Here is a 20968-nt window from a genome sequence, read left to right as displayed (position 1 = left end):
AATCCTCTAGCAGGGGTGGATGAAACCCCTTTATGCCTTCAACTATGGGTGACTGTGAGCCTCCAAGTTTTTTTTTTTTATAAAGTTCAGTCACCCAACATACATTCCAATGGAGATATGCTTCAAAAATTGAGGCTGACATTGTGATGTGACAACTTTAAAATATGACTAAACTCTGCTCTCTTCTGCTCTTTCAATTTAAAACCCTTGAATCTTACTGTAAAACCATTAATACTTGATAGGAAATTAGGTTTGCACAGACAGCACTACTAACCGTAATGAAAATTATGTGAGGGCATCTATTTAAAATTGTACATTTCATCTAGGCTGCTTGCCCGTCAGATATGCAGGGGATATTTAATCTTATATGGTTTAGTGTATTAAGGTGTCCCGAGGCCTATCACTACCATGATTGCACAGTTAAGTACGTAAGTAATACTTTATTTATATCGCACCTGTAATTCATGAATTGCAGCTCGAAGTGCTTCACATAACATCAGAAAAAAGAAAATAATGACCATAAAGGACATTAGGTCGAAACCTACCAATCTAAATTACAGAAAAAAACAAAATATTAGTGAAAAACGAGCGGTATAAAACAGTAAAATAAGCAGTAAGCAAAACATGGAATGAGATAGAAAAATGCAGAAAAAAGACCTACTGGTAAAGTTAACTTAAGTTAAGTCTCTCTGATATCTCATTCAAATGCTAGTGTACAGAGGTTTACAGCTGCCTTCTTGAAAGTACTCTGTAAGTACTCTGTAGAGTGGATGTCCCGCCATGCTGTCTCAAATATATGAGTACATGCAGGGGCGTAGCCACCTGGGGGCCGGGGGGGCCACGGCCACCATTGGTCAGAGTATGGCTACCCCCCTGCCCCCCCCCTGAAAAAATGAAAATAAAAATCCTGGACAGAAACGGTCCAAAGAAAGCTGAAATTTATGCATTATCCAAAAAGAAATACCCTCATGTTATGTTAAGGTCCTGAACCCCGTCAGATAATCATGACACATCCACCACATCTCAGCACCCATTCCAATAACATTGGATTATCAATAAGACATTATTAGTGTCCATAAGAATGTTTACCCCAGCCGTAATGTCCTGGCTAGGCCCCTGCGTACATGATGATGCTCTTGAGCGGCATAATGTATCAAAGTACATTTTTCAGTATCTACATAATATACAAAAAGAGCCCTAAACCTCATTAAGACCTCAGACTAGGCACATTTTAAATATAAACCATAATACAGCAATAGTATCTAACCCTATGCCAAATGGATTACTGGAATTACACACAATATATCGGGGTCAACATTGGGTGTTAACATTCTACGCCTTTTTCTACACACTTTCATTGGTTATCCTTGTAAGACACAGTTTCAATGTACATTCTTTACTCAGTACAATTACCGGAAATATCCAGAATGCACTTTACCTGTGTGAACATACATGTGAGTACATGTCAGGGTTTTTGAACCGAGCTCAAACTGTTAACAGGTAGTTAAGATGCCGCCTAGTGGTGAATCTCTCAAAGTGATCAGTTAACTGTTGCGGTTTTGTGTGTGTTTTGTGCTTTCGATATATTGTGATGTACCTAACACTTATAACCATTAAAAGGGTATACTGTAATGAGATCATTAGCTGCTCTATTGTACGCTCTTGATAATATATGTTTCATAATTTCGACTTCTTACTTTGGAAGAGTACATTTTACACACGATAGCGTGGCCGAGCGGTCTAAGGCGCTGGATTAAGGCTCCAGTCTCTTCGGAGGCGTGGGTTCAAATCCCACCGCTGTCAGAACAAGGTTTTGTTAAGAAAATTATTCTAACTAATACATTAAATCGAGTGTGTTCTGCAGAAAATTTCCTCTCATCTGTAACTCGTACATGAGTAAATAACATGATGATGAATGATATTAATAAATACATAAATAATTGCTTCCATTAATTTGTTATGCCTTACATATCTAAAGAGTCACCGTCAAGAATATACCGCTAGGCGGCGCCAAACATTGGTAGTAATGTTTCTTCTTCCGGGTCAAAGCACTGTTTCGAAGTTGAACAACCATAATAGAAATCCGGGTGCTCGATTTGAATGTTCACGAATGAAAGAGGAAAGCTATTATTGCTATTTTAATTTGTATTAACTGTAGCTGGTTACTATTAGTGCCAAATGGCTGGTTTACCACCCGGTGACCCGCAGTTGGTCTCTATGATCGTCAATCATTTAAAAACCCAGGGTCTTTTTGACCAGTTTAGGAGGGACTGCCTGGCAGACGTGGATACAAAGGTACAGTTCAATCAATTGTAAACTTTATATCTGGATTTTTTATTGGTAAAGTATTATCTATATATGTTTTGGTACACTCTAAAACTCGCGAGCTCCTCAGGAAATGTGCTGGTGTATAAAACCTGTCTGTGATTTAAAGGTTACCCCGCGTAACATTTAAATCATAACAACAACCCGGCTGCATCGTATTTATCATAGACAATCTGTTTCTGTAACGGTACGGTGGTGTGTGTTTAACGTGGATATTAATGTAGATTCTTCCTCCACCGTCATTTACAGCCCGCTTACCTGAATCTGAAACAAAGAGTTGACAACTTTGTCTCCAATCACCTCTCAAACCACACATGGAGTCCTCATTTGAACAAGAACCAGCTCAGGAACAACATAAGACAGTTGGTGCTACAGTACGTGACACATACCTGAACTTCCTCGCTGTTCATTTATATTTTTTCCCCTTGAGTGAATGTATATTCTACAATGTACACATTTACATTTGGGGCATTTAACAGACGCTTTTACACAAAGCGACTTATGTTAAATCTAATAAAAGATAAATGGTCACACCTTTTTGTGTGTTCATTATCAATCACACGTGAATCATAAACACGTAGTGGGACCTTCATTTTGAGTTTTACTTTTCAGGTCTGGTATGCTGGAACAGGGAGTTGACCGGATTGTGGCCCAGGTGGTCGATCCTAAGATCAACCACACCTTCAGGCCGCAGGTGGAGCGAGTGGTCCGGGAATTCCTGTCACCTGGCAGCTATAGCGAAGAGCCTCCCCTCCCAGTCTCCTCTGCTGACGTTAAACCTGAAAGCAGTGCTCTGGAGCAAGGTGAGCACATAATGATGTTATTCTTATTCAAAGCCAGTTAGAAACATGCATTTTCCATTCGTTTTGGAATCAGAAAGGTATGTTTTCACTAGGGGCAGTTAACAGTTGGTGCAGTACGATGGTTACATGAGGCTGACCATCACACTATGTGGCTTTTATCTTCAGTCCCGTCAGCCGCCCCGCCCACCACCACGACGGCGAGCGACGCCATGTCCATCCTGGACACCATCACCTCCCTGAACCAGGGTGCCAGCTCCTGGGCCGGCCCCAGCGGGGAGAAGGGCCGCAAGGGCCCCACCTCAGAGGAGCCCATGCAGGGGGAGAAGGGGGACCATGACATGGTCATAGCAGAAGGGGGTGACCACAGCCAAGATGGACAGACCGCGGACGTGGCAGAGGAAGCTCAACTGGCGCTAGAGATCCAAGCGGTTGACATCAAGACGGAGGAGTCTCAGGAGTCCAGCAAGGAGGAGGGAGAGGCGGGGGAGGTGAAGACGAAAGAGGAGGAGACGGACGGGGAGGAGGGGGAGAAGGCAGGAGGCCAGGAGCAGGCCGACGAGGAGAAGGACAAGGCAGGCGGCCGGACCGGGAAGGCCTCCGCGGAGAAGCAGCAGGAGGACGACGACGTGTTGAAATCCCCCAATCAGATACGGCAGAAGGCGAGGGAGAGGCTGAAGGAAGGTGAGCAGGGTGGAGAAGGATGGTGTTGCTGACGTCAAACTCCATTTATTTACAATGACTTGTTTATTCAATGCCTTTTTTATTTTGTTTTGGTGTAAAACTTGCATTGCATGGTCAATTTACGTGAAAGCTTAACGAGCAATTAGAAGTCGGATATGGCACATATTATTATATGTGAATTAATAATAACGTATATTATAGATTCCATGGTGGTTTATTTGTATCCAAATTATTATTATTATTATTATTATTATTATTATAATACCACAGCACTTAATTCGAACCGCCGTAGGAAGGATTGGATCTAACGTGTCTCTCCCCGGCAGAGTATTCCCTGGAGGACTCTGACCTGGAGGGCCTGAGTGACATCACCGTGAGCTCGGTGCACACCAGCGACCTGTCCTCCTTCGAGGAAGACAGCGACGAAGAGCAGCCGCTGTCCTCGTCCTCCTCCGAGGGCCAGCTCCCGTCTGATGGTCTGTCTCTTTCTCCTCCTCATGTTTAGCTTTATTTCATATCATTCAAAATTAAAGACCAAAAAACAAGACGTCCTACAAGAAATCCTTCCACCGTTCAGAATCTGTTAAAAGCGTTCCTGTTTGGAACGGGCCGATTGCTTGGCCTCCGGTATCATTGCGTCCAGCTTTCTTGAGAACCGCAAATCCAAACAACTTAAAGCTCAACACTGCACTTCCTGAGTACTGAACAATGCACGCATCAAGCGTGATGCCGTTCGGATCTACAGTTGTCAAGAAAATTGAAAGACGGAGAGACATACAGAGACTCCTCGTTATACCTAAACATTAATAATGAATAAGCAACGAATGACTACGCGTTATTTTCAACCTCTTAAGGTAACCTTTCTTCTCATGGCTGAACCTTTATTTTTTCTACTTAAACTCAAGGTGAAGGAGGACTGGATAAGGAAGCGAGCGCAGACAAAGAGGACGACGACAAGGAGCAGAAGCCCAGACGCAAGGCCTACGTCCACAAGCCCTTCCTGTACTCCCGTTACTATAGCGACTCGGACGACGAGGTCACCGTGGAGGAGCGGCGCAGATGTGCAGTAAGTTCCCCCGCTCCCACGTGTTGTCTGAGTACTTTGCCTGAGTCGATGCTCTTACTTTCGGTTTGCAAATGGAGAGAAACGTACTCGGAAGATTGATTTGTGCACGAGGCATGCGTGCCAGGCAGATCTATGAACTGATGGCTGTTCTGCTAGGCCAAGGACAAGGAGGACAGACTGCTCAAGAGACAACAGAACCGGGAGCGCATGGAGGAGAGGCGCAAGCAGAAAGCAGCGCAGGCCGAGCTGCAAGGTGCGGCCCCGTCCACTGGAACCCTCCCCTCTGGTTCTTCTGTAGAACCAGGGATGAGGTCGTCCTCTAGGGATCCTCGTGATCCATTGAGTCCGTTAGAAACACTTGCGCTACACGGATCTAATATACGAGAGCACTGCTTCCTTCAGCGTGTCACAACACGCTGAAGGAAGCAGTGCTCTCGTATATTAGAAGGGTTCCCCTTAAGCCTTACTAACTCAATGTGCCGTGGTGCTGGTCGACTGAGAGTGTATTTTTAATAGGGATGCACCGAATATTCGGCCACCGAACATGTTCGGCCGAAAATGGACCGAAACATAATGTTCGGTTTCGGCCGAACAAGTAAAAAGGCCGAACATAATAAAGCGACCATTTTTTTTCTTTTTGTAAAAAAAAAATATATATATATATATATATATAGTTTTACTCATTTATTTAAAGGTGCATTGTTCTTAAATTCTTGCTATAATGTCTGCTGGAATGTTAGAAAACATTCAGTATTAAATAAATATTTTGTATCAAATTTTTTATTGTTTTTTTTTATAGAAAAGCAAGACAAAAAAGTTTATAAAGGACATTTAATTGTTTGATTTATGCAATGGTGAAAAATTAAAGCAAAATGAATGAAAAACATTAAAAGCCACATTCGGTATTCGGTTTCGGCCTTCGGCCAACTGTTTCAGTATATTCGGTTTCGGTTTCGGCCAAGAATTTTCATTTCGGTGCATCCCTAATCTTTAATCCCCCCAGCCCGGAGGAGGCAGCAGCGCAGCGATTCTCCCAGCGCCGAGGAACCCCAGGCCAAGCAGGCGCGCAAAGAGCGGAAAGTTCTGGAAAAGAAGATGGCCCTTAATAGGAAGAGGAAACTCGACTCACGGTGTGTGTCCAGGACTGTGTGTACGGGCTTGAATGTGTCTGTCTGAGCGCGTGTTTACATAGCTGTGTGATGCACTCTATTCGATTGACTAATGGATCATTCTTTTCCTTCAGGAAAGAGGGCGACACCTCAAGCAGGAAGAAATCGGACTCCGTTGGCGAAGGCTCAAAGAGAGTACGAACAAATGTTTTTTTGAAACACTGATTTAATCCATGGCCCTTTTGTTCATATGGTTTATCAATCTGATTTTATTTTTTTGTTTTTTTCCCCAAATAGGAATCAAAATCGGGAGTGCTGAAGCCCCTGCAGCCAAAGTCCATCAGAAAAGAATCGCAGTCGTTGGACGAGAGAAGCAGAAGGCACAGCGGGAGCGTTTCCGAGGACTCCAGCGAACCCAAAAAGAGCTCTGAGAAGAGCCGCACGCACTCCTTCATCCTGGAGCTGGAGCAGGGCTCCCAGGATGCCCTCAAGCACCGCCCTGCCGGGAAATTCGACCGGCATTCCCGCAAAGACTCTGTTTCTAAAGAGCGCAAGGAGAAGGATCGTAGCGTGTCGGACGAGCGCGCGAAACCCAAACCGAAGCCCGAGAAAAGTCGAGCAGAGGCCCAAACGGGAGAGGCGTCGCACAAGGAGGCTCCTGCCGCCAAAACGACCGTTTCTGAGGAGAAAGGGGAGAAAAAGGCAAAGGTCAAAGGTGAGAAGAAGACGCCGGGAGCGGCGAGGGAAGGGAGAGGGTCCGTGTTGGAAGGTGCGACGGACGAGGGGACGTCTAAAGACCCCGCGTCCTCCAAGAAAGGGAAGGCGGCCTCCATGGACTCCCCCAGACCGGAGAAGGAGAAAGAGGGAGAGAAGGAGAAGGAGAAGGGGAGGGAGAAGGTCAGAGAAAAGGAGAAGCCAAAAGGAGAGAAGAATTCCACTAAGAGTGAAAGCCCCAAGGTGTCGCTGACTCCGGACACGTCTAGCGCCTCCCGGGCGGAGCGCGGGGAGGTGGAAGTGGACGGCGCCAAGAGGAAGGAGAAGCCTCCCAAGGAGCTCCTGCGACGCACCAAGAGCTGCTCCGGGGACCGGCCGGCGGAGAAGCCCAAGGGGAAGACGGAGGGGCGAGACGGCGAGAGGGAGAAGACCGCCAAGTTCGACGCCGAGGCTCCGAAGGCGAGCAACAAGTCGAGCTCCGAGGCGGACAAGGACCCCCGGAGGTCCAAGCTCACGGAGAAGGGGAAAGTCCCGGAGAAGACGTCCAAGTCGAAGGTCAGGGAGGATGTGAAGAGTCCGTCGTCGTCGTCGTCGTCCAAGAGTGAGAAGAAGGCTCCGGCCGCCGAGGTCAAAGGTAAAGCGGTCCCGCCGCTCGGCAAACACGACGCCGCCGCCAAGGAAAAGGGGAAGGACGGGAGCGCCAGGGAAAACCGCCACGCCCCGGAAGAGCCTCTCCAGGAGAAACCCGAGGAAACCCGCAGGGCTGCCAAGAGGAAGGCCGAGAAGGGCGACAAGATCCCGGAGAGAAAGGACAACGACGGGCCCGAGGCGAAGAAGAAGACGACGAAGGGTCACCAGGGCAACGACAAGGGTCACCAGGGCGACGACAAGGGACAACAGGGCGACGACAAGGGTCACCAGGGCGACGACAAGGGTCACAAGGGCGACGGCAAGCTTGACAAGGCGGCGGCGTCCTCGCTTCCCTCTCCGGTGGTCGAGGCGGACGAAACGCCAGCCGAGAAACCGGCGCTCCCCCGGGACGCCAGCACCGCCCTCGGTCCCGCCGTTGCCACGGTGACCCCCAGCACGACCACCCCCAGCACCCCCGCCCCCGCCACCACCACCGTCCCCACCACCACCACCACCACCACGGTCCCCACCACCTCCTCCCCGTCCGACGACACGTACGACGACGCCCTCAGCGACATCACGCCCGAGCCCGGCGAGGGAGAGACGGAGGCGCGGCTCAGAGACCTGGAGGGTCTGCCGGCGGCGGCGCCCAGCGCGGCGGCGGACCCCCTGCTGACCCTGGTGGACATCTGCACGTCGGCGGACGCCCTGGTCACACGGGACCCCCCCTCCCAGGCGCCGGTGGCGGCGGACGCAGAGGACGCCGAGATCAAGATGATGACGGAGGCCGCGCTGACCCTCCTGTCCATGGACCCGGAGAGCATCATGTCCGCCGGGGCCCCCTTCGCCCCCCCCCCTCCCCCTGCAGACACCGCGGAGGGGCTGGTGCCTCGGGGGGACGCTCCCGCTGCTGGCGACGCCGGGGACGCCGGGAAGGGGGTGGCCGCTGATGCACCCCCTGTGGCGGGGGTCGAACCCGCGACTGAAAGTGCGGAAGAGCCGTCCCCGGTCTCCCCGGACCGGGTCGCTGAGCCTGAGGACAGGAAGGACCAAAGGACAGGCACGGCCACAATACTCTACTTTGAAATGTCATTTAAGGACGTATTCATATTCTATTTTTTATAGGTGTGTGTGTGTGTGTGTGTGTGTGTGTGTGTGTGTGTGTGCGTGTGCGTGTATATATGTATGATTTATTTTGAACTTGAACATCATTCCTTCCACAGATGCGTCTGATAGGTCAGAGAAAGAACCAATGGTCTCCAGGGAGCGGACGGCGCCTTCACCTGTTCCAGAGGTGAGAAGTCACATGATCTGTCTCGCCACGCTGTGCATCCAAAATATATCTGGTGGTCGTTCTGAATAGCTTCTTAAACATTTTATAATAGTGCAATATAATACATGATTCAATCTTTTTTTTTTAAGTATTTCATTTTAACTTGATTTAACTAAACTGAATTGAACGTTGACGGTATAATATTCAAACAGATGTATGTTTACCGTTCCTCTATTCTTTCTATTATAGGTTGATCAAATTAAGTCCGACAAGACTTCAAATCTCAGAGATCCAGAGATGGAAGCAGAACCAGAAACGCCCTCTGTCGACCTGTTGTCACCGGAAATGGGAATTAACAGTAAGAGGTTTTGATCTGATGTGGGTTTGTGAGTACATCAACTGTCATAAAATATACATGTTCCCTGGTGAAATGGTTTCTGTGATAAAGACGCAGCCATTTACTTCGGGGAAACTGTTTTCTGTGTGCTTAACTGTGGTGGCTCATGTCTAAGGTTTTCTGATTGACATTGTACCACTGCTTCAGCTGCAGGCGAAGCTGGGTCCGAACACCTTGAGACCAAGGTGAAGGCAGAAACGCCCGCCAACTCCCGGGTGATCAGCTCTGAACCTCTCCCAACCAATGTGTCGGAAGAGTCTGAAAGCTCCAGCCAACCTGGTGAGGCACGATGTGTATATTTAAGTAAAGAAAGGAGAATACCAGTCTTTCCTTTTCAATGCTGTGATCTGATCCTTCTTCCTCCTTTAGGGGAACCCAAGCCAGAGGTGGTGGGTGCCGAGATGAGCGCGAAGGTGAGCTGCAGGGCGTGGATGTATACACTTTCCGCCAGCTGTTATTTTGGTGGTTTGATCTCCTAGCGAAGTGGCCCCTGAGCGAGACACATAACCACTGCTCCCTCCAGGCGCGGCCGCTGTTCTGGCTGACACCTTTTGGTGTATGAATGTGTTTTTATGAATGTGTTTTATGAATGTGTAAATGTGAGCACTAATTGAAAAGCGCTTCGAGTTGCCATAGGTTAGAAAATCTCGGATTACTGCAGTCCTATTTTTAGTGTTGGGGTTATGTTTCTGAGCCGTCTGTTTCTGTCCAATAGGAAGAGGAGATGGAGGTTGGGGAAATTGTGGACGTTGACAACGTTGGTAAGTAGCTAGTCATCATTCCTTATTCTGTTCAAAATCTAACTTTGACCGTTTTTTAATAATGCTATTCTTGATGTATAGTAGATGATCGAGTTCAGAAAAACGTTCTTGTCATTTACATTTGATGTTTTCGTTAGCCGTTCAACCAGTTCCGGAGGGAGAGGGGGTCACAAAAGATTCACAAAATGTAAGTCATCTCTTAACATTCACACAGTAGTATTAGTTCAAACCGTGTACTTGAAAAGTTCTTCAAAGGAGGTGAATGTGATATTGACTATGATGTATTATGTTTGCTATTGTTAACTAAACCACATATTAATCAGACTTTTGATTGATTATGTTGCGTGTATCTCGTCTTCACAGACGCTGTGTGATGTTCCGGCCCCGACGCTGGAGGTTGAAGGGACCAAGCATCAACATGAATCCAAGACTGCGGAAGATACCGGTGAGTGTGTTCACTAAATCTCCTCGCCTGGACCATTCATATAATTTAAATAATGATCACAAACCATCAGTTGAAATGGATCAACAAACAGTCAGTTTCCTCAGAGTCAACTTGGCTTGTTGTGGGTTGCCTTCTCTCTTCCAGCCTCTGACTTGGATAAGCAGCAGGAGGTGGAGAGGACCACGGACCTGTCCCAGAAGGTCAATATCTTCAAATGATTCTATTATCCTTTGAATCAGCCATAGCACTTATGGTGTGTGTGTGTGTGTGTGTGTGTGTGTGTGTGTGTGTGTGTGTGTGTGTGTGTGTGTGTGTGTGTGTGTGTGTGTGTGTGTGTGTGTGTGTGTGTGTGTGTGTGTGTGTGTGTGTGTGTGTGTCCGACCACACTGTGTTAATGCCCTGCCCGACAAGTTGAGCTGGACAGGTCCCTACGACTGACACACGATTCAGTGAAATAATAATCTGCTTCACCTGATCCGTATTCTTAATTCTATTCATTTTGTTCTTCAGGAAGATAAAACGGAGGGGAGACTGACCCGCAAGCGGAGGCTTTCAATGCAGAAATCCTCCTGCAGCAAGGACTCTGGTACTTTATGTTTGCTATTACGTATACTCCATTTATACTCTGTCAAAGGAAACTTTTGGATCAGGGTTATGCATTGACCTGCACGGCCCGGCACGGGACTTCAAGAGTGTGTATCTGACCCGTGTCGCATGTAGGGCTGGTTAGTGTTACAGTTCATTCTTATGAACAAGTTAGACTGTTCACAGTGAGATATTATGGCGTTTGTATAGAATCATTCCTAGGATTCGAGTTAAAAAAGATATAGCAATATATATATAGCAAAGCAGGGAGACTGCACTGGAGGAGGACAGGCGAGCCAAAGAGAGGCGCGCCTGCCCAAAATCGGAAAGAGCACTGGTACAGGCAAAGGGAAAATGGCACAAGTAATGTGCTTTGGTGGGCTGGACTGGAGTTGAATGTGGTGGGGTATTGTATGTCATTATTTTTAAGTTATTTGTAATTCACATAAATACATCTTAATTGTAATTGATGCGACTGACTTTTTTTTATTGTTAGCCCTGCTTCATATAGGTCTGAATGTCACTGACGGGCTTTTATGTGCCAATTTAACAGAGTTAGTAGAAAGTATCTCATGAATCATAGGAGGGGGGCACCACCCATTGCTCATTTTTAGTTTTTTTCCTGGCATTAAAAGGTTGTCACCTTTTTGGGCCTTCACCAGTTTGCACCCCTGATTATCCCAGATTAACGACTACCTGAATAACGTTTTGGTTATTCATCTAAGTGAGAAATATGCTGAGATGTTATTTTTATAGAAGGACACCACAGTGTTCTACAGTCTCTCACAGGTCTAAATGCTTGGCCTCCCCAGTGCTAGTCGTAAACTAGAGAGTAAATTGCTCCTCGTTGACCTCTCCTGGTCATAGTTTTCCCTCCCGGTACGAGGACTTGAACAAAAAGGGTACTTTATTATTAAACGTTGTCATTAGCGCGGCTGGAGTAGATGAAAATACAGTTGAAGCCGATGAAAATACCTGACCTCCCTGTGAAAATACATGCAAACGTAATCATTTTCATTCTTCTACAGATTCAGCTGAGAAGGAGGAAAAGGACGGCCAAGAGCAACCGTCTGTCGAGGTAGGAAAGTAAAATCAAATCAAACCAAACACTACAAATACATGGCGGTTTGGCCTCCATTTTGAATTGGTTGCTTTACGAGCTCAATTACTCGCTCCTAGCACTTTTCGGGGCCCTTAGCTCGAACTTGTTCGAACGATGGGTTAGCTCACGTTCACTGCGTCTCTCCGTTACGCTTTACAATCTGTTTGTGTTCGTTTGTCTCATTCCTATTGCCGGATGAATGAGTGAATTTAATTTATTATAATATTTCTTAGAGACTGAATATATTGTATCGCTTCTCTAACATTTCCACCATCATGTAGGAGTGTTCAGGCTATCTGGACGTTTGAATCCCTTCGTCTCTTCATTCTGTTTGTCCTCAGGAAACCGAAGAGGTCAAGGCCCCGGAGGCCAGAGCTCCCCGCCGAGGACGTTCGTCCAGAGCTGGACCCGAGGGGGCGGAGGGGGCGGAGGAGGGAGAGGAGGAGGAGGTGAAGGAGGAGGAGGTGAAGGAGGAGGAGGAGACGCCCCCCAAGGAGGCGGAGAAGAAGGCAGAGACTCCCACCCGCAGGGGGCGCCGTCCAGCGAACCAGGCCCAAGACACCATCGCCTCCACCTCTACCACCACCATCACCACCACCACCAGTAAGGGTCTCCATATCAAGGGGCTAGCCACTCTCTTAGGGACTAGAAATCATGGTTAATAATCATTTTGTTAAAAGATCTATTGAAATTAAGCAGTATTAGGACTTCAATTGCGTCGCTACTTTTGTGCAAAAGGGGGATATTGAGTAAGGTTGTATCAATTGGCTAATAATAATTATTTAGGCTTTTAGCAGCTTGCAACAAAATACTTTAGTCTTTTAGATGGATATCGTAAAGTGGCAGGCAGGTGTCGGACATCTTGCCCAAGGTGCCTACAAAGTAGGCTGTGAGTGTGGACATTTGAGTTCAAGACCACAACCCTTTCAGCTGGGAGTCAAACACCGTAAGCACGACACTATCCTTCCCCAACTGTAAGGCATCCAGTTTGGCCGTGGCATGGCTCGGTTGACAACAATGTGTTTCCATCGACCAAAGACCTCTTCCTTACCTGTCAAATAGTTATTGTTTTGGATGTAAGGCTCGTCTTGAGCCTTCACAGGGCTGTTCTGGGAATGAATGTTCAGAGCTTAATCCGTTTAGAAGGGCACATGTAAATATAACAGAACCTCACTGTATTGGCCTAGCCCAAAGTTTGGATCCTTTATTCAGGACAATAACACTTTCCTTCCTTCTCTCATCTCCAGTTGTTCAGGAGAAAGATGAGAAGAAAGATGAGGAGAAAGAAGAAACCCCATTGGAGCAAAAAGAGGTTTCAGTTTGTTCCCAGCTTTTGTATTATTGTTAAATATATGCAATATCAGTTCATTATTATCGGATATGCACCTGAATGACGAGTAGAGAGACAACCCATTCAGCAGACTCAAATATGTTAATACTATAGTGTAATATTGGGGTGTATGGAGCGAGCTGGTATGATGACCAACTCACTGTTTATACCTATTTCCTGTCGCCTCGTCAGTCCGAGGCCCGCGGTGTCATTGATGCAGTGGAGCCGTCCCATTCTGGGCTTACCTCCCAAACTGGTGAGCTGGCTTCTAATTCAGTTACCGTCCCACTTGGTCCTCATCTCTGGCTTTGTATTTAAAGAGAGACCAGTGCCGAACACGGTGTGGTTGGGGAGCTAGTCAGCTAACTAGCCTAGTCAGCTAACTAGCCTAGTCGGGTAGCTGGCCAGCTAAAAAGATAATGGATTGTGACACAATTGAATTGTTTCAGCCTTTGTTTCTCCCCCCCCCCCTCCCAACTGCTTCTCTAGGTGAGCCCTCAAAAACAGAAGGTTGTGAAGAGACACAGAAATCTGCAGAAGTGAGTTGTATTCCCAGTATATGTATGTTCTGACCTTTGTTGACCGTTCCATTATGTCTGTGTTTTCATGCCCGCTGTGGTTTGTCAACCCTGAGGTAAAAAGAGTTTAGATCCTGATGTCTTCTGTTCATTGCGCTTGTGACGTTGTCCCTACAGGAGACCAGCGAGGAGCAAGAGGAGAAACAACACAGCCCAGACGACGGTTGGAGACACACACAACATAACCAATAATGCACATTGAATTTGTTCCAGTGTGCTTTAAGTTTAAGATCATCCCCACGGATCTGACTTATCTACGATCTTTAACACTCATTCTATAAAAAATCGGTTACATGTTAATCTGATTGTTTTTTTTGTCTCTCTCTTCCTCTCAGGCGACCAATCAGAAGACCTGGAGGAAGGAAAACAGGAAGGCTCCAGTGATAACAAGACAGATGTATGCAAATACACCAAATACCAAAGAATACACGTATGGATGTGTGGCAAAATAAACAGCGATGAAACTAAATAATATTTATATTATTTTATATTACTATTGTTTGTATAGGTTTCTTTAACATTACTGTATTTTCGTGTAGAGGATTAATAAGAATTAAACTAGCCTCATCTGTGTAATCATCCGCTTCACAATGTACCTCCTGGTACTCTCTCCTTATGAAGTGCAAACATTTGGTACGGCAGAGATCTCCACTGAGTGGTTGTCTGTGTCTCCGTCTGAAGGTGGAGGAGGAACAGCCCCGGTCGGAGCAGGAGACCACTCCCAAGAAGCCCGCTCGGAGGGGCCGGCCTCCCAAAGCAGCAGCCGCTGCCGCTGCCGCTGCCGCCGCCGCCGCTGCCGCCGCCGTAGCCGCCAACACAGACTCAGGTACAGCCGTCAAAACACTAGAACTAAAGATGACGTCATACCCCTGAATATAACAAAATAGGGTCAGTGGGGAGTTCACCTTCACTGCATGAGCTCCCAAGCAGCCAACACGTGTTCCTGGCTCTGGGTGTTCTACTGAACGTGTTCATAAAGCGCACGTCTTGTCTCTGATCAGCTGACGCTATGTTGGGTAACAGCCAGCTGTTTGGTACCGTTGATCCACCCCAGAAGCCAAACGCCCTCGATGCCCCTCGCGGCCAGCCGAGTGATGGATGAGCACAGCCCTCCTTTATCGTTGGCTTAGATTTGCGCACCATTCCTCTGCTTTGCTGGAAGGTCCGTCAACAGAGAGTGTGTTTCCCAAGCAACGTCTGTGTTGCCTCACTAAAGTGGTTGCGTACAAGTTTGCTTTAAATCTGAAAGTTGTTTTGTTTTAAAGCTTTTCTTCTTATTTTGCTTGGCCTTCTGTAAGTGCCTGTAATTGTGTAACTTTATAATTTATTAATACTCTTGTCACCCATATTCAGAATGTTTGAACTCTTGGTAGTGCTAGACGATTTGGACTCCTAATTTGCCATCTTGGATTAGCAAAGTACATCTAGTCTTATTAAAGCGTCCAGCTTTACCTCCATATCAGCTGTTTGGATGATGATTCATCAACCAGCGTCATGTATTTGTTGTTTCTTTGTTGTGTATCTTAGCCGACAAATTGGAAGAGAAGGCAGACGAGAGCGGGCTGAACACGGAGGAAGATGAGGATGAGGAGGAAGGGGATCACAAGAGCCGAACTACGCGCTCAGCTTCTCGCATGGAGGCCGAGAAGTACGCGCACATGCACACACACGCACACACACACGCGCGTGTACACACACACACGCGCGTGTACACACACACACGCGCGTGTACACACACACACACACACACACACACACACACACACACGCACGCACGTACACACACACACCCACCCCTTGGCAGATAACGCCATCTCAACGATCCGATTCCTGGAACCTGGCTATCAACTCCGCACAATTTCCTGTGTTTATTAACCCTGCGTCTGGATGCAAAAACAAGCTGTTGATATCGATATGAATGTTTGGCGTCCGATAAACGAGGGCCACAGAGGAGTTGGCCTCCGTCGCCATGTTGGCCCCAATGAGGCGGCTCCTGGATGGGGGGGGTACAGTAGTTCCGCCTGTAACCGGTTTTTCCTCCTGTTTACGTTGCTGCTAGAAACAAGCCCAGTAAACCGTCGACCCGCGCCAGCCGGCACAGCGGCGGGAAGGAGGAGGCCCCGGGCAGCACGCCGCGGTGAGTTTGGCCCCCCTTGACGGGTTCCACCGGGGACCCCCTGTTGAGCCGGGGGCTAAACCCTGGACGCCGCGGGCCTGGCTACTGAGTCCATACCGTTCACCTCTCCTTACCGTTCAGATCAGGGCGAAGGGGGGCGATGGGGTGTTGGGGCGTCTGAGTAGAACAGTCGCTTGAGTGGAAAATAACAACGACGGCTTACCAAGTGATGTTACCCATAAGTATGAGGATAAAATAGAGCTTGAGGGAGGTCCTACATGATTGAGATGTGTTTATTATTGAGCTTCGTAAACGGTATTTTAACGCCATGCATTTAAAAGTTATGGACAGAGAGCGCAACAGTGGTATTCGTCGCCAAACGATTACTAACCAAACTAAATGATTCCCCCTCTGACTCTGTCTCTCGTCCATCCCCCCCCCCCCCCCCCCCCCCCCCCCACACACAGCGGAACGCGGGGCCAGGCCGCCGGAGCCAAGGGGGCTCGTAAACGCGAGGCCAGCCCCCCTGCGGTGCGCACCCGGGGGGCAGCACCCAAGCCAGAGGAGACCCCCTCCAAGAGATCCAAGCGCTGAGAATAGACCACTGCACTGCATTTTTTTTTTTAACCTTTATATTTTTAGTCGTACTTTGTGGGGCGTTTTGTCCTTTTTTTTATTATTCGCTATGCTATTATTGTAAATATTATTTCACATCCGTGTCAAACTCACACCCTTCGAGAACCAAATGGACACCTGTTATATTTTGCGGATCTTATACTGGCATTCTGCACACAAGGCAGTGAGCCGAGGGTTGTGGCGAAGGGTATTGAAGCTCTCTGGTTAGTATTATACCTTCCCTGTGATGGTTGGGGGGGGGGGGGTGGCTTTGAGCAGGAATCCTTCTGAATGCCTTCGGCAGCCGTACAACCCATATGGCTTCGATCAGGCGTCATCATTTCATCATTTATTCAGTAATGCCCTGCGAAGGAGAGTATTTTTGACCAATCAAGGGCCTTACTTGTAATTGGGTCCGATTTTCAGGCATGGGTGTGAAAGTGTCACTTTGGTTAGCTTTGAGACCTGCTCAAATGTTTAGTTTATTTGATGCAAGTCGATACTTTTTCATTGTTGTGGACATCAAATAATAATTATTCATTCTGTGAATGTAACGGAGACATTTTTCTCCAATTTTTATCATGTTTTATTTTTAATGTTCTCAGTATGAATTCTCGTTTGAATAGCAAAACAGTATTTGCCAACTATATGTGAACACGTTCAGCTTCTTAGCCTACACTCTGGTTCTATGTGATTAAAGTACATTTTTTTAACAGACTACATGTACTGTACTCTATTGTACGAGTAACCAAGGTCTGAAATGGGTCATTTGTGTGAATGAAGCCAACCTATTTATTTTTACGCAAACGAAATATGAAAAATAAATAAATATATTTTGCTAATGTTTAACCCTATAACGTAGGCTTACTTTACCGCACTACAGTCACAATGTCATGTCTATTGTGTGTCACGTAGTTTTATCTATTACAATTCCTAAATTATGTTCAGTACTATAATGAGAGGGCTATTGAGTATAACGTTATATTTGGTAGGCCTAGCGTGATGTTAACGTGTATCAGAGTATCATTTTCCTGTTGGATGTGCGATCATTCAATGTGTTCATAATCAAACCTTCGAACCAATATCACTGCGGGAAATGGGACATTCCTGCGTATTAAATAATATCTTACTCAAAGAAGAAGAAAACAAAGATAGGCCTACTTGATTGAAGGGACTTGGAGAAGGAGGAGGGCAACATAGTTTGCCATGAAAGTTTTTGATTGGCAATAAATCTGATAATTGCTGATGTTATGAGGGTCGGGCTTAGACACTGATTCTTAGAACCAAATCCCCCAAAAAAATCCAACCATTTTTTATTTATTTTTTTTACAATCAATTACCGTACGTGTTTCTGGTTACCGTACCTTCCTGTAGGCTAGCGTGCCGACCATACTTTTCTCCAGTTTATTAAAAAAAATAACATCGGCCTATAGGGCCTATATCCTCAAGTATCACTTTTGTGGTTGGGAGAGTTTGAGCACCCGGCCAACTCAAGAACGATTGGGGTTGACGTCTTGTGACAAAACAAACCTCCTTGGCTATAGCTCGACGCAATCGTGATGGACACGCGCACTGTGGGACCTTCTCCTAATGATACAGTTTAACCGCCAAGCCGAGCGCTCGAGCTCCCGGTGTAGCTCTTGAGCGGGCTGTGGAAAAGACGGTGGGGGGGGGGTTGCCTTCATCAGACGAATGGAATGGAAGTACCATTGGGTTTGAGCAGAGGTTGTGCTACAGTGGAGCCGCTTACCATTCGCGGCTGGGTTAAGGGGCTCCACGTTGGGAGTGGTCTTTCCTCTACTGGGGATATGGCCAACGAGACTGGCACGGAACATAATGGCCGCCTATTCAGCTGCTTCTCTCACAACACGTAAAAGTTAACAGGTGTTAAACGTCAGAAGGGTTTCAGGCGAGAGGCACCGAAATAGAGACAGGCAGCTGGGAGGAATAGTGGTTTAATGGTTTCTTTTGGTATTTATTTCGCAGTATTGAAATTATTCTGTGGCAGAGACGAGTTTAATATAATATGGTGTAGGCCTATATGTGAAATTGCAGAGCAAAGAAAAATACATAAGACATAAATCTTTAAGATTGTCCGTCTATATCCACCAATCCATATACTCAAAGAGAGAGGATGATATTCCTATACTTACATTGAAAATAATATTAAACTGCATCATCAAAATAACGTATTGTCTATAACCTCCAGTTTTTGCAGGTGCACAAGTTGGATTGAGAACAGAAAAGGTGGAGAAAGGAAGCATTGAGTATTCAATTATTCAATGTTATAATGATAGAAACTCATAGATAGGTGAGCAGAGTAGAAAACCAATTCCAGTCGGGGGAGTTCAACCACAGAAGGTCACCGTCAGACAACCTCAGAGCACTCCTAAATCGTTTTCAGAACCACACTACCTTGTGTGACTTCAAGCGTGTCGGCATTTCACATCTGACATGATACTGACGAAACCCGGATTGTTGTCTGACAGACATTTTCATTCGTGCGTGCCCTGAAGTGAGCATCAATCAGGGAACACTTAGATAGCTGTAGTTTGTGGAGAATGGGAGAAAGCTTTTATGATGCGCTTGAGCAACAAATGCATTAGCCAATGTTCCAGAAGAGGTCATTTTTCAGGAGCCGATGAGCAAATATACTATCCATCTCTCTGACTTTGTCTATCTAGCTTTATGTATCTAGCTGTATATACTGTATCTGCCTTTATCTATCTACCTGTATCTATCTCCATCCATCTATCAAATAAATTGGAATGTTTGGGCTTTACACATGTAAACATGCATATACAGCTATGCATGCTCACACACAAATATATATACGTATGTATCCACACATGCATGCCCATACAAACAAACACAAATGCAGATATGCAAGCAATCACACTTGGTTGCACACACACACATGCATGCATAACGCACATGTGCACACAGTCTTGCCGACACTCATACATGCACGTACATAGACATGCACATGTGCACACACATGAAGGCCAAATTGCAGGCTCACACACACACACACACACACACACACACACACACACACACACACACACACACACACACACACACACACACACACACACACACACACACACACACACACACACACACACACACACACACACACACACAATCCAGTCGTGCTCATAGGCTTCCAATGCTTGCTGAGACATTTTGAGCAGCTTCCAAGAAGAGGAAGGATCTACCAATGACCTATCTCTCTCTGTGTCTCGCTCTGTCTCCTCTGTCTTTCTCTCGTCTCCTAGTTCCATTGAGTTTATTGAGTTGTCTCAAGGGTTCTTATTTTTAGTGGTTCATCGCATGCAAGGATAACTCTTCTCTTTAAGCAATGGGAAGAAAAGAGGTGAGGGTGGGGGGGGGGGGTTTCGGAGGATCAACGGTTACTTCAGCAGCTAAAAGCACTTAAATCCGGACCCCCCCTCCTCTGCCCCATTCAGCTCCACTTTCCACGGTTGCGGTTGATTAAAGGTAGGCTGCTATCACGCTGGAGCTGATAGGCTGGTGAGAAACCCAGACCACGTTTTTGGTGGGGAAACATTTATTGCAAATGACTCTTGTTAATGCCCCCTCCTATATTTCTCCATCTGAACACAATTTGGCAGCGAGTCCTAGAGCACGAGAGGGGGTGGTGGGGGTGTGTTGGGTGTGTGTGTGTGTGTGTGTGTGGGGGGCATGCCGCGAGCCTCCTGGTGCTCATACCAGCACGCCAAGGTTCAAGACCTGTCATAAACACGGCGGCGGGAAGAGGGGAAACAGGGATGTTACCATGGCGACGGTGGCTCTGTTGCTGCACCCGGCGAGACCTATGGCTGCTCTCAACAACACAGAGTCAAGTCATGGGGTCGCCGGAGCCGAAAGAGGGGTTTCAGGTTTGGTAAAGGGCCAACCAAACCGCGTTGCTTGTTGGTAATCTAAAGTGGTGAGCAATTGACTCACAGACGGTGTGAGTTTAAGCTCCGTGCAGACTGCAGGTGTGCTCGATGTAAAGTAGACACTGAAACAGAGAATATTATTTACTGTTGTCACGTAAAATCCCGTTTCTATACGTTTTTACACGATTGATATAGTTACCGGTCCGGTACTGTGTCTGAGTCTCTGAGACATCTGAGATACACCTTGCGCGTTTCGGATCAGTTATTTTCTCCACCAGCAGAGGGTGACCTTAGCCGCCAAAGCGGCCGCAAATAAAGTACATTTTGTTGATCTTGATTCTACACAGAAGATTAGCTAAAAAGCTTTTTTTCTTTTTTCCTTTCATTGTGTCAGATTTTAGAATGGATGTTATCAATACAAAAATACTCACCCGTCAAGATTATTATGAAATTCACACTGTTTCGCATCAACCGATATGTTTACAGAACTAAATGTGCTATCAAATGAAAGATATATTATATTAATTTCA

General features: G+C 46.6%; 1 protein-coding gene and 1 non-coding gene across 2 annotated transcripts; both read left to right on the top strand.

Moving 5' to 3' along the window:
• Positions 1–1721: 1721 nt before the first annotated feature.
• On the top strand, positions 1722–1803 carry trnal-aag (transfer RNA leucine (anticodon AAG)). The gene has a single exon. It is a non-coding gene; the product is annotated as a tRNA-Leu (tRNA).
• A 226-nt stretch (positions 1804–2029) lies between these two features.
• Positions 2030–17247, top strand: bod1l1 (biorientation of chromosomes in cell division 1-like 1). Its single transcript, XM_030368248.1, has 30 exons — positions 2030–2295; positions 2575–2699; positions 2938–3128; positions 3294–3809; positions 4136–4285; positions 4715–4875; positions 5032–5128; positions 5879–6005; positions 6119–6179; positions 6282–8388; positions 8552–8622; positions 8851–8959; positions 9146–9277; positions 9368–9411; positions 9714–9759; positions 9897–9946; positions 10123–10204; positions 10349–10404; positions 10715–10790; positions 11818–11867; positions 12233–12494; positions 13139–13203; positions 13414–13477; positions 13711–13760; positions 13917–13962; positions 14135–14196; positions 14481–14625; positions 15327–15447; positions 15859–15936; positions 16383–17247. Exons 1-30 carry the CDS (start codon positions 2179–2181, stop codon positions 16507–16509), a joined length of 5388 nt encoding a protein of 1795 aa, XP_030224108.1. The 5' UTR covers positions 2030–2178; the 3' UTR covers positions 16510–17247.
• Positions 17248–20968: the final 3721 nt, after the last annotated feature.

The sequence above is a fragment of the Gadus morhua genome, chromosome 10 (genome assembly GCF_902167405.1).
Source record: "Gadus morhua chromosome 10, gadMor3.0, whole genome shotgun sequence".
NCBI classification, from domain to species: domain Eukaryota; kingdom Metazoa; phylum Chordata; class Actinopteri; order Gadiformes; family Gadidae; genus Gadus; species Gadus morhua.
This window is presented reverse-complemented; position numbering and strand designations above follow the sequence as displayed.

Bases quoted from the DNA above. Each gene is read 5' to 3' on its own strand.
- bod1l1 (XM_030368248.1), top strand. From the start codon at position 2,179: ATGGCTGGTTTACCACCCGGTGACCCGCAGTTGGTCTCTATGATCGTC. The intron at 9,760-9,896 runs GTAAGTAGCTAG...TGTTTTCGTTAG, and splicing joins TGTGGACGTTGACAACGTTG to CCGTTCAACCAGTTCCGGAG. The intron at 14,626-15,326 runs GTACAGCCGTCA...TGTGTATCTTAG, and splicing joins AGCCGCCAACACAGACTCAG to CCGACAAATTGGAAGAGAAG.